The sequence below is a fragment of the Mesoplodon densirostris genome, chromosome 5, assembly GCF_025265405.1.
Source record: "Mesoplodon densirostris isolate mMesDen1 chromosome 5, mMesDen1 primary haplotype, whole genome shotgun sequence".
NCBI classification, from domain to species: Eukaryota; Metazoa; Chordata; class Mammalia; order Artiodactyla; family Ziphiidae; genus Mesoplodon; species Mesoplodon densirostris.
This window is the reverse complement of record NC_082665.1, coordinates 116,790,709-116,804,060: the sequence shown is the minus strand read 5'-3', so window position 1 is coordinate 116,804,060 and position 13,352 is coordinate 116,790,709. Positions and strand designations below refer to the sequence as shown.

The 13,352-nt window shown below is 36.7% G+C and overlaps 1 protein-coding gene across 3 annotated transcripts in view; it reads left to right on the top strand.

The window, feature by feature from the left end:
• ACAP2 (ArfGAP with coiled-coil, ankyrin repeat and PH domains 2) overlaps positions 1–13,352 on the top strand; it is a 169,632-nt gene that overhangs the window by 67,007 nt on the left and 89,273 nt on the right. For all 3 annotated transcript variants that reach the window (XM_060099326.1, XM_060099323.1, XM_060099325.1), the window contains exons 2-4: positions 1,702–1,759; positions 10,297–10,416; positions 11,214–11,267. In XM_060099326.1, the coding sequence (XP_059955309.1) occupies positions 1,702–1,759; positions 10,297–10,416; positions 11,214–11,267 (232 nt within the window). The remainder of the gene's footprint in view (positions 1–1,701; positions 1,760–10,296; positions 10,417–11,213; positions 11,268–13,352) is intronic.

Sequence of the window (13,352 nt, the reverse complement as noted above, 5' to 3'; positions counted from 1 at the left end):
AATTAGTAGAAGTAGAAAGAAAGAAAGAAAGAAAGAAAAAGAAGGGAGGGAGGGAAGGAAGGAAAAAAAGAAAGAAAGAAGATAAAGTAAAATAAAGTAAGATAAAATAAAATAAAGTTATTAAATAAAAAATTATTAAGAAAAAAATAAAAACAAACCAAACAAACAAACAAACAAAAACCAGACAGATAGAACCCTAGGACAAATGGTGGAAGCAAAGCTATACAGACTAAATCTCACACAGAAGCATACACATACACACTCACAAAAAGAGGAAAAGGGGAGAAAATCATAAATCTTGCTCTCAAAGTCCACCTCCTCAATTTGGGATGATTCGTTGTCTATTTATGTATTCCACAGATGCAGGGTACATCAAGTTGATTGTGGAGCTTTAATCCGCTGCTTCTGAGGCTGCTGGGAGAGATTTCCCTTTCTCTTCTTTGTTCTCACAGCTTCCAGGGCTCAGCTTTGGATTTGGCCCTGCCTCTGCGTGTAGGTCGCTGGAGGGCATCTGTTCTTTGCTTAGACAGGACGGGGTTAAAGGAACAGCCGCTTCGGGGACTCTGGCTCACTCAGGCCGGGGGGAGGGAGGGGTATGGAGTGCGGGGCGAGCTTGCGGCGGCAGAGGCTGGTGTGACGTTGCACCAGCCGGAGGCGCACCGTGCGCTCTCCAGGGGAAGTTGTCCCTGGATCCCGGGACCCTGGCAGTGGCGGGCTGCACAGTCTCCCCGGAAGGGGGTGTGTTTAGTGACCTGTGCTCGCACACAGGCTTCTTGGTGGCGGCAGCAGCAGCCTTAGCGTCTCATGCCCGTCTCTGGGGTCCGCGCTTTTAGCTGCGGCTCGCACCTGTCTCTGGAGCTCCTTTAAGCAGCGCTCTTAATTCCCTCTCCTCGCGCACCAGGAAACAAAGAGGGAAGAAAAAGTCTCTTGCCTCTTTGGCAGGCCCAGACTTTTCCCCCCGGACTCCCTCCCGGCTAGCCATGGTGCACTAACCCCCTGCAGGCTGTGTTCTCACTGCCAACCCCAGTCCTCTCCCTGCGCTCCGACTGCAGCCCGAGCCTCAGCTCCCAGCCCCGCCTGCCCCGGCGGGTGAGCAGAGAAGCCTCTCGGGCTGGTGAGTGCCGGTCGGGACCGATCCTCTGTGCGGGAATCTCCCCGCTTTGCCCTCCGCAACCCTGTTGCTGTGCTCTCCTCCGCGGCTCCGAAGCTTTACCCCTCCGCCACCCACAGTCTCCACCTGCGAAGGGGCTTCCTAGTGTGTGGAAACCTTTCCTCCTTCACAGATCCCTCCCACTGGTTTAGGTCCCGTCCCTATCCTTTTGTCTCTGTTTATTGTTTTTTCTTTTGCCCTACGCAGGTACGTGGGGAGTTTCTTTCCTTTGGGAGGTCTGAGGTCTTCTGCCACCGTTCAGTAGGTGTTCTTTAGGAGTATTTCTGGTGTATCTGTGGGGAGGAAGGTGATCTCCGCGTCTTGCTCTTCCTCCATCTTCCCCTCGTCCTCTCATTACCTTAAACAATAATTGTATTATGTGTTGTAATACATGGTTATGCAGTATTCATACTTTGTTCTAAGGGAGTTATTACTTTATGTGAAGTGTAATTTTTTAGCATTCATATCTATTTTTTTACTTGGAGTTATTTTTCAAGAGTAAAGTATATGTTTAAACACAAAGTAACTTACTTTATGTTTAATTTTTCTAGGGCTGCTTTGGAAGAAGTAGAAGGAGATGTGGCAGAATTGGAACTGAAACTTGATAAGGTAAATTTTACTTTAACTTTTAAAAACATTAATTCTTGTTTTGCATGATGATTTGTTCCTGTAACGCTAGATGGTTCAAGTGACTTCTTTTATCTCCGTGAGGGTAAATGCTAATGCTTTCCCAATATTATGAAGAAGTTGAGGCTAGAGACATTGAGTAGTTTGTTGAAAATTTAGTCTAAGTGCCAGAGCAAGAATTTGAACCATGTCTGACTAGACATCTTTTATATTGTTGGACGGTTGTTTCCTTCTCCAGCAAAAAGATTGCAATCTTTTTTGATGCTTAATGGATATCATATGTAACCTAATCACTCTTGTTTATACATTTGGGTGTGGCCATGTTCAAATATAAAATTTTAAATACTCCTTCCCTTTTTTACAGCTAATGCCATAAATCCTGAATATGTATTTAATAATTGATATTAAATGGTCATATTCTATGCAAGGGTAAATGTACATTGATTCCTATTTTCTGTATTAATTATTGATAATCTTTTTTTTTTTTTGGCCTCTACCCAAGAAATGTTATCTGCTGTATAACAGTGAAATATGAGAATGAGTAAGACATGGCTTCTGATCTTAAGTAACCATTGTTCATTGTTAAAATTTTTGGAGATAAATGTGTATATTTGAATACCTTCTCTGAAAATAATTTCCTATTTATGTAATTATTATTATAAATGGAATTGTTATGTAAAGCAGTTCTTCTCAAACCTTACTGTGCATAGGAATATGTGGGGTTCTGGTGAAAATAGGGATCTAGATTCAGTAAGTCTTGGTATCTGAGAGTCTGTGTTTCTAACCAGATTTTAGGTGATACCAATGCTGTTATTCCATAGACTGCATTTTGAATAACAAGGATATAAAATATATTATTTAGACTGATGGTTTTCACATGTTTTGAAATCATGAAATATATGTATATAATGTAAATAGTATAGAAACTATATAAAGCAGTAGTTATTAGTTATATATGTAAAACACAATAATTTTAGAAAATGTTTAGTAATAAGTTATTTTTGTGCAGTACTCTGTAGTTTTCAAAGCACTTTGATATATAGTATGTTTTTGGATTTTTACAATAATCCTGTGAGGTGGGTAGGACAAGTGGATTATTTCCATTTTATAGATGAGGGTCCCACAGCCCAGAAAGTGAAGAGGACTTGCTTCAAATCACAGTTAGAAAAGGCAGAACCAGGGTTAGAATCCATCTGTTTTATTCTTAGTTCAGTGCTCTTCTTGTGCACCACTGTACTCCTGGATCCATGTTGAGGGAGCACATACCACTTGGAAATTTTCTGAGGAACACTAGCAAGCTTCCAGGCAAGTGTTTTTAAAAACTAATGTTAGAATTTTTTGTAAGGATAGTATTTTCAAGAACTTTATTTTCTATTTAAAATTATATATATGGGATCATTGTTGTTGTTATTATTATTATTATTTTCCCCTGAGTATTACATTTATTTTTAAGGACTCTGTGAAACAAAGTTTTTAAACCCTTAAGGTAGGCAGCAGCAGATGTAGTTTTGATTTTCTGGTAGGTTTATGAGAGAGTATATAGAAGGAGAAGGCTTTTTTAAAGAATCACAGAGTAGTACAATAAGGATATCTATTTTCTTTGGGCAGAACTGCATCTAAATCAAACAAAACACTTTGTGTCGGGGGGACCTCAAAATTTAAAGTACCTAAACAGAATCGTCTTACAATATTTTTGTTAATGATTTGCTTTTATGAGCAGCGATCTTCCCCCCCCCCCGCCCCCGCTTTATATCACTTGGTTGCAGTTGAGAGACTGGTAGAATCTTAAAACCAAAAGATTCAAATCTAAACCAAGTTGTCACAGTATTGGCATTCAGTACTAAGAACCCTAAATCCTTTCTAGAGTCCATATTACCCGAAGGGCTACTCAGGGCATCATGGAAGCTTTGGCATCTTTTAAAATATCATCTTCCACCCGAATAGAATTTCCATAGTTACTTTTATATTTCTCTAGTTTAAGATCTTAATCCCTTATACAATGTCCCTTTACCAAATTCTTAAGCTATTACTGATCATTTTTACTTTAGAATTATGAGGAGTTACAATTAAAGAAGAGAGCCTGTGAGGAGCAAGAAATGGTTGTTATTGAAGGAGGTGGCATAGAAGGACTTGTGGAGGGGAGGGGTTGCCTAAAACTAGTTTACTGATTTCATAACTTTGTGCAGGGCCAGTTGTACCTGTAATATTGCAAATCATGGCAGCAACAGGTTTAACTAGCTTGATGACCTGGCTTCTATTTATTTTGCTTATAATGTATGCCACCAGTAGTTACACTCTTTCTGATGAGTAATGCTCCATGAATGGATGGCATTATTCGACTAGGTCCAATTATTTATCCATTCTGCCAGGTATTCTGGCATTGGCAATACACAGAGCATCATAGTGGCCATCTAGATATAATTTCTGTATCTATTGCATCTGCTCACTGGAATGCTTGTTCCTTGTTTGTTAAGCAGATACCCTTTAAATCACAGCTCAGGTACTACCAAACTTAGGTTCTTTTTCAGGTATTGCATTATTTCTTGCATTTTTACATTTTAAAATTGTACTGCCATTTAAATTATCATAATATTATTGTAATTTTTGGTTTGTAGCGTAGTCTAGTAATTAAGAGCACAAAGCCTTGGAGCAAGGCTTTACCACTTACTAAGCTGTATGGCCTTGGGCAAGTTCCTAAACCTTCCTATGTCTCAGTTTCTTCATCTCCAAAATGGGGAAAATAAGAGTATCTATTATAAGGTTATTATGTGAATGAGATGTGTTAATACATGTTAAGTGCTTTGACACATGATAAGTTCTAAATAAAATGTTAATGATGATGGTGTCTTTTCAACAAACTCTTAGAGCTCCTTGAAGACAGATTGTCTTTAGCAGGGAAAAAGCCCTCATTTTACTCTTAGGTAAAAATCTTCCCTCTTTGTAGGCTTATGTTATTTAGTATAGTTGTCATCGCCGTCATCTAATAAGGACTTTGACAGCTGGCCAAGTATCTATCTATCTATCACCCAGTCAGTCCTTCCCCCTGAATAGCTGCAGTGTATTTGTGCTTCAGCTATATGACATTTTCCTTTTCCCTCCAACGCCTGCGATAGTGACCTTTATTCTAATTCTGATACCTGTTTTCCTGGCCCTATGCTGTGCCTTGTTGCTCAGAGCTGTAATCTCTGAAACTGTGGAATGCTCATTGATATCTTACTTTCTGATGTGAGTCTCCAGTCTTTCCAGTTCTTATCTTGGACTCCTCCTGCTTCTGTTTTTCAAGCTTATCTAGATCTCTAGTCTTTCAGTCTATCCACTTCCAATATTTCAGATCCCTTTTTTATTCACTATATATTTCTTAAAATAATTTTTTTAATTGAGATAAAATTCACCTAACATAAAAACCACCATTTTAAAGTGTACAACTCAGTGGTTTTAGCATATTCACAATGTGAATATACTACTTAATTCCATTACCCTGATAAGAAACTCTGTACCTGTTAGCAGTCACTTCCAGTTTCCCTCTCCCTACATCCTCTGGCTAATTTACTTTCTGTCTCTGTGGATTTGCCTGTTCTGGTCATTTCATATAAGTGGAATCATACAGTATTTGACCTTTTGTGACTGGCTTCTTTCACTTAGCATAATGTTTTTAAAGTTCATCCGTCTATGTTGTAATATTGCCAGTATTTCCTTTTTTATGGCTGAATAACAGGCCGTTGTATGGATATACCATATATTGTTTATCCATTCATCAGTTAATGGACATTTGGATTGTTTCCACTTTTTGGCTATTATGTATAATTCTGCTGTGAACGCTTCCAGTCTACTCTTAACTTATCACATCATTATTTCTCTTCTGGAGACCTTCATTTCCTTTCCATAACACCTACTCTGCAGAATTCTGACTATATTTGTCTAACCATCTATATCCTCTGTCCCTTATCTGGGCTATAAAGCCCTACAGGAGAGGTTACACAATTGTTTGGTGAAACTAATGGGTGGAGCTACACATACCTGGGATTCATGATGCAAAGCAATTTTTCCGAGACTCAATTAGGTTATCTTACTATCTTTAGCATCTCTTATATTTCACTGTTTTCTCAAGATTTACCACCTTGCTCTTCAATCTTAGTAGAGGAACTTGTCTCTTACTTCCTTTTTGTGGGAACACCTTTATTTCTTGCTTTTAATCTAGAAACTTAACAGAATCTGTCCTTATTCCATTTTTTTTCCCATTTGATAAAAATATCCCTTTTCCTATGTAATTCCAAACTCTAACTTCTCAGGGCTTTGCTTTAGCCATCTCTCTCCTTTTCCTTCTCTACCACCTCATTATTTTAAGTAAACAAAAACGTTTGTTTCTCTTGAATCAAAACAAAACAAGAGAAAAATCTCATCTCTGACAAGGAATTGCAAATCTTTATCAAGTAATTACCATGTGCCAGTAACAGTTTGTGCTAAGATCTTTAAGTGCATTATCTTAACTCCTATAGTAACCCTCTGTGGTTTGATACCATTGTCATTGTGTCATACAGGAGAACCTGAAGCTTCTTGAGGTTGAGATCTCTCCGAATCACTTAGAGCATTAAGTTTGGCAGCAGAATTTGAACCTAAGCCAACTGAGCCTATAAACCTGTTTTTAACCATAATTTTCTACTACCAACCTGTCTCTCTGTTTCTGTTTTTATGGAAACTTTCAATTTAATCATTTTTGAATTATTTAATTTGTTGAATAAGCCATATCACACATGTGGTACAAAATTCAAAGGTACAAAAGTGTATCTAGTGAAAAATTAGTCATCATCTAATCTGTATCCCAGAGGAGTACACTGACCTAGTTTCTTGTGTGGTCTTCCAGAAATCTCTGAAGCATGTGAAAGATTATATGTATTTGTACTCTTCTCTCCCCACTCCAACAAAGATATTAGCGTTGTTCTACATTTTGCTTTCTTAAAATATATAATTTAGATTTTGTTCCTTATTATTAATTATAGAGCTGCCCCATTCTTTTTAATGGCTGATTGTGTCTCATTTTATGGATATATCATAATTTATATATCCAGTTGCCTACAGTTGGATACTTAGATTGCTACCAGTGTTTTATTGCGGCTGCAATGAATGACTTTACATGTGTGTCATGTGCCTTATGTGCAAATATATCTGTATGGTACATTTCTAAAAGTGAAATTACTACATTAGAGGGCATGTATGTTTAAAATTTTTACAGCTCTTGCTAAGTTGCCTTTCACAGAAATTGTACCAGTTTACATTCCCACCAGCAGTGTGCGAGAGTGCCTATTTCCCCATACCTACCTTCTCTAAAACAGCATGTTATCACATTTTTTGACCTTTGCTCTTCTATAAAAAATAGTAATTTACTTTTCTTTTATTATGAGTGAGGTTGAATTTCTTTTCATGGACATAGGTATATTTGAATTTTCTTTTCTGGGAATTACCTGTACATGTCTGTCAGCCATTTTTTTTTTCTAGTGGCTGGTTGGATTTTCAAAAATGAGTTGTATACCCTTTCTTGTAGTAGGGAAATTAGTCCCTTGTGATTTGTTGCTAATATTGTTTTCCAATATTGTCATTTGTCTTTTGACTAAGTTTTTTTTTCTCCCTTATCTAAATGTTTTATTGTTATGTATTTGAATTGATTAGTTTCTTCTATGGCTTTTGAGTTTTGCATCCTTTTCAGAAAGACTTTTCCTACTTTGAGATTATAAAAAATACCACCTCCTGTTTTCTCTTGGCTTTCTGATTTAATGTTTTATGTTTAAATATTTATTCCATCTGAAATTAATTTGGGGGTTTGGAATGCAACTTAGTTTCTTTCTTTTTTTAGATGGCTTTAGATGGCTATCCAGTGTCCTTGTGTCATTTATTGGATAATTTTTTACCCCCCTGGCTGGAGTGTGTATCTGCTTCTTTACTCTGTATTATCTTTCATTAACCAATTTGTCTATTCACATCCATTACCAGATGTAATTTTAATTACTGCACCTGTATATTTTAACGTGGGGCTAATGTCTCCACCTCATTACTCTTTTTCAATTTTTTTTGATGCCCTTGCATGTTGGTTACTCATATGAATTTTAGAATTAGTTTTTTTGGTTGTTAAGATATCTTTTTTTTTTGAAATAGCAAACTATTTGAAGGGCTAGTCTCTGCCAGCATTTCTCATAGTGGGTTTTGTGGAACATTGGTCCTATGAGGATGCTTCCTCTAAAGAGAATTCAATGTCAGATAATTTTGAGAAATGCTACCTATTATATACTTCCTTTCTAGGATTCATAATACACATTAATATATCAAAAGCTCTTACAAATTTAGTAATAAAGAAATCTGTCTAACTTGACAAAATGAGTTTCCCAGACTTATTTGATCACAGAATCCTTATTTTGGTATTGAATGTTCCCCTGGGATATTCTATAGAATATATATTGATGAAGAATTGACCTCTCATTATGTCTTCTTCATCTACAGTTCATAACTCACTGTAATCTGGCTACAGCCCCCCAGTTTCTCTTAAAACTATTCTTGCTAGGGATGCTGGTGACTATCACCAACTCAACAAACTTTTTTTTAAGTGATTTTAAAACTTGACCTTTATGGATTTTCAACCTATTCATCATCCATCTTTTGATACTTTGTTCTTTCTTGACTTTGATGAAATTAATCTGTTGCTTTTCCTCCTACCTTTCCCTTTTCCTTTTTAGTCTCCTTTGTGGGGTCCTCACTGTACACACTGTGACCCCTGCTTTTTATCTAGGCTGTAGCATTGTAGCACTGATACTTTATTTGCTGCTGACTCCTGTATGTGTATCTACAGTACACTTCTCTCTTTTGAGCTTTAAATATCTATTTTCACTTGGGTTTGATAGACTTTCCACTTGGCTTATTTCACAGACCCATCTAGCTCAGGCCTACCTCACAGGCCCAACGCTGTTAAGACAAGTCTTTGCTGGACAGTATAGTAGCAGATATAGCCCTCAGCAAGCAGAGCTCAGGCTGGATTTCATCCCCTGTTTTTCCCTTTGGTAGGACATCATCTGCATAATTGTACTTCGGTACTCAACTAATTTCTAAATTTGTCTCCTCTCTTCTCTCCCTGCTTACTGCCTTAATTCAGGCTCTCTTAGTTTTTGGTCTAATCTCCTTATCTTTATTCTTTCTACTTCTGTATCTTACTTTTTCTTCTTTTAGGTCATCATTCTAAAATGCAACTCTGGTCAACTCACCCATTCGATGTCTTTATTGTTTTCCATTTCCTTTCGTATAAAATGTGAACACCTTAGCTTTGCACACAAGGCTTTTCCTGATCTGGCCCTTGTATACATTTTCACACTGTGCTAAGCTACTTAGTGCCCCTGGTTTGCCCTGCCATCTAAGCTTCAGGGCCTTAGAACATGCTTTTCCTAGAGAAGTGTCTTCTTATTACCCTTATCTGATTGGCTAATTCCTGTTGGTGTTCAGGGCTTTTCTCAAGTGTTACCTTTTCCAGGAACCCTTCCTTGATCCCCATAACCCTCATTACACGTTCCTCCTTTGTTCCCTCTTGCGTGGTTTTGATGAGTGTAGCAGTTGTACTTGTGCTAAATAGAATTTATCTGCTTTTTGAATGGTTAGAATTAGAACAGAGATTATGTTTTTCACTTCTGTTCCTCCGGGTCCCAGGGTAACAGTTTTAAATTACACTCATGAGATCCTTGAGCTGTCTTCTAAAGTTTCTTAAGCTCTTTATCCTCTTCTTGGTGGCCCCTCTTCCCACCCTCTCATTACCCTTCCTTCATCTAGAGCATGTCCACTTTTATCTTTTTTAATATTTGATTTTCACCCAAGATTTTGTTTGCTTAAAGAAAATGTTCTGTATCTGAGTGAACTAAAGAAAGAAACAAGGAAGGGATAGAAAAAAAAAAGAAATGAAAGGGAAAGAGAAAGATTGAAAAAAAGAAAGAAGAAAGGAGGGGACAGGAGAAGAGAGAGAGAAGCTCTGTTCTAAGATTTAGCACAATGCCTAGATGGTAGGCATTAGAGAAATATGGTTGATTAAGCAATTCTGCTTTGATAGTCTGATATTAAAATGACCAGCATGACTAACCCACCATACCAGTTTACTTCCCTTTCCTCCACCATACCATAGTTGTGTTTTTAAAAAATCTTTTATCATACTGCTTGCTCTGCCTAAAGTTTCCTTTCCTTCCTTCCAAGGGGTGCTTAATACATTTTTATGGAGTTAATTTATGGGATTGAATTTAACTTGATAAAACGATTGGTTGTTGTTGTCATCAGACAGCCTCTACATCCTGAAAGGTCAACTTTTTTTGGTACAGTTCTCTTATGAATTTACTTTTTAAGCCAAAGGAAAAAACACAATTTTCATTTAGTCTATTTTGGGTTTATTGATGAACTATGATTTGTCTTAACTAGGCTAACTCATGTGGTTAATGCTAGCACTTGTTTGATTAAGTAATTTGTAAAATTATTTTCAATGATATGATGTTTTTCTTTTTCAGCTTGTGAAGCTATGTATTGCAATGATTGATACTGGAAAAGCCTTTTGTGTTGCAAATAAACAGTTCATGAATGGGATTCGAGACCTGGCACAGTATTCTAGCAATGATGCTGTAGTTGAGGTTAGTATTATTACATTTAGTTAAAATGGTAAATGAAACAAGATGTTAGAGAATTATGCATCCATTTACCTTATTAATAGTAGTAGTGGTCCTTAAAATTAGAAGTTGAAAAGCTATCACCTGTTGGTGCTATCTGATATAATCCTGTTTTCTGGGACAGTTAGAAGGTGATGGTTGATTTGCATTGTGGTTATAAGTTTACTATACTTGCTGCTAGGTGAACTGAAGCATCTACAAGGGGACCTGAGCAGTGAGAGTAGGATCATGCTTATTAGTAGCTGTTTATCGGGGCAAGCAGAGAGCATTAACCCAAGACTAGTATCTAACTATACATTTTTGGGGCTGCATAGGAAAGTTCTGCTCAGCTAGCTATGCTGTGTTAGCTTAGACCCCTTGCTATACTATGTGGTATTATGACATTTCTTTTATGAAGAATAATAACTGGTACAGAAATGGTTGTAATTTGATGATTATGTGATCCATAGATGCCTAAATGGACAGTCTTGATATACTCAACTTTATCTTAGGTTTACATGGGTCATTTCGATTTGCTAGTATAATAGTATTGATAGGGCAGGCTAATTCTTTGACTGTTCTAGGGTTTTATGTTACTACATGTAGACTTGACCTCTCTGCAGAGCATGCCTGAGAGGTAGTGAGATTGTCCTAGTGAGAAATAAATGTTACTGTTTACAGTGTAACTTGATCTTTCTGTCAGAAATGCTGAAGTAACATTTTTGTGGCCTATATTAGTAGCTCTTAAATGACTTGGTTTTCTTTTGATTTCTTTCTCATAGACAAGTTTGACCAAATTTTCTGACAGTCTTCAAGAAATGATAAATTTTCACACAGTAAGTGTTTAGTAAATAGGTGTTATTATGACCATGTTCATGTTTTAGTACTTTTCTTTGGTGGCAGTATTTTATAAAATTACTTAAGTTGGAAAATGAATGACTTTGATTTGTCAACAACTTTTTAGTTGTGTGGATCTAAAAGTGTGTGTGTGTGAGAGAGACAGAGAGGGAGAAAGTATAGATGTGTATTATTTCCCATTCTATAATAGTGAACTTTAATTTCAGTGAAGTACACACCCATAAAAGTTAATTTTTTTCCTTTAAGTTGTGCCTTTATAAGTTTTTAAGCAATTTCAAGAAGAAAGACGTACAAGTCATCATTCTAAAATTAGCTATTTCTTTTAAGATACGAATATATCCCCTTTGAGGACAGATCTTCAAGAATGAGGGATATGTAGTACTTTTGGAATGTCGTGAAATTCCTTTATAAGTTTTGTAAAAGTCTACTGAAAATATGTGGGATCTTTTAATTGCGGCGTGTGGAATCTTTAGTTGCGGCATGTGGGATCTAGTTCCCTGACCAGGGATTGAACCCAGGCCCCCTGCACTGGGAGTGTGGAGTCTTAGCCACTGGACCACCAGGGAAGTCCCTCATTGTGGTTTTGATTTGCATTTCCCTAATGACCAGTGTGGTTGAGCATCTTTTCATCTGCTTATTGGCCATTTGTGTATTTTCTTCTGCCATTATTACCATTGTTGTCCACTTAAGTCCTTTGCCCATTTAACATGTTTTTTACTTGAATTCTTTATATATTCTGGATATTACACCCTTATCAGATATATGATATATAAATAATTTTTCCTATTCTGTAAGTAGTCTTTTTATTTTCTTGATAATGTCATTTGATGCATAAAAGTTTTAATTTCTTTTATTGAAGTATAGTTAATTTACAGTGTTGTGTTTCAAGTGTACAGCAAAGTGATTCAGTTATACATATGTATATATTCTTTTTCAGATTCCTTTCCGTTATAGGTTATTACAAGATGCTGAGTATAGTTTTCTGCACTATACATTAGGTCCTTATTGTTTACCTATTTTATATATAGTAGACTGTATTATGTTAATACCAAACTGCTATCCTCCCTCTCCCCACCCCCACTATCCCCTTTGGTAACCAGAAGTTTGTGTTCTGTGTCTGTGAGTCTATTTCTGTTTTGTTAATAAGTTCATTTGTATCATTTTTTTAGCTTCTACATATAAGTGGTATCCTATGATATTTGTCTTTCTCTGTTTTACTTCACTTGATAATCTCTAGGTCCATCCATGTTGCTGCAAATGGCATTGTTTCATTCTTTTTGGTGGCTGAGTAGTATTCTGGTGTGTGTGTGTGTGTGTGTGCATATATATATATACACACACACACACCCCACATCTTCTTTATTCATTTCTCTGTTAATGGACATTTAGGTTGCTTCCATGTCTTGGCTATTGTAAATAGTGCTGCTATGAACATTGGGGTGCATGTATCTTTTCAAATCAGAGTTTTCTCCAGAAATATGCCCAGAAGGGGGATTGCTGGATCATATGGCAACTCTATTTTTAGTTTTTTAAGGAAACTCCATACTGTTCTCGATAATGACACACCAATTTACATTCCCACCAACAGTGTAGGAGGGTTTCTTTTTCTCCACACCCTCTCCAGCATTTATTATTTGTAGACTTTTTGATGGTGCCCATTCTGACCACAGTGAGGTGTGATACCTCATTTGTAGTTTTGATTTGTATTTCACAGTAATTAGCAGTTTGAGCATCTTTTCATGTGCCTCTTGACCATCTGTATGTCTTCTCTGGAGAAATGTCTATTTAGGTCTTCTGCCCATTTTTTTTTTACTGGGTTGTTTGTTTTTTTGATATTGAGCTGTTTGTATATTTTGGAAATTAATCCCTTGTTGGTCACAACATTTGCAAATATTTTCTCCCATTCGGTAGGTTGTCTTTTCACTTTGCCTCCTTGGGTAGGTTTATTCCTAGGTATTTTATTCTTTTTTGATGTGATGGTAAATGAGATTGTTTTCTTAATTTCTCTTTCTGATATTTGGTTGTTATTGTATAGAAATGCAACAGATTTCTGTATGTTAATT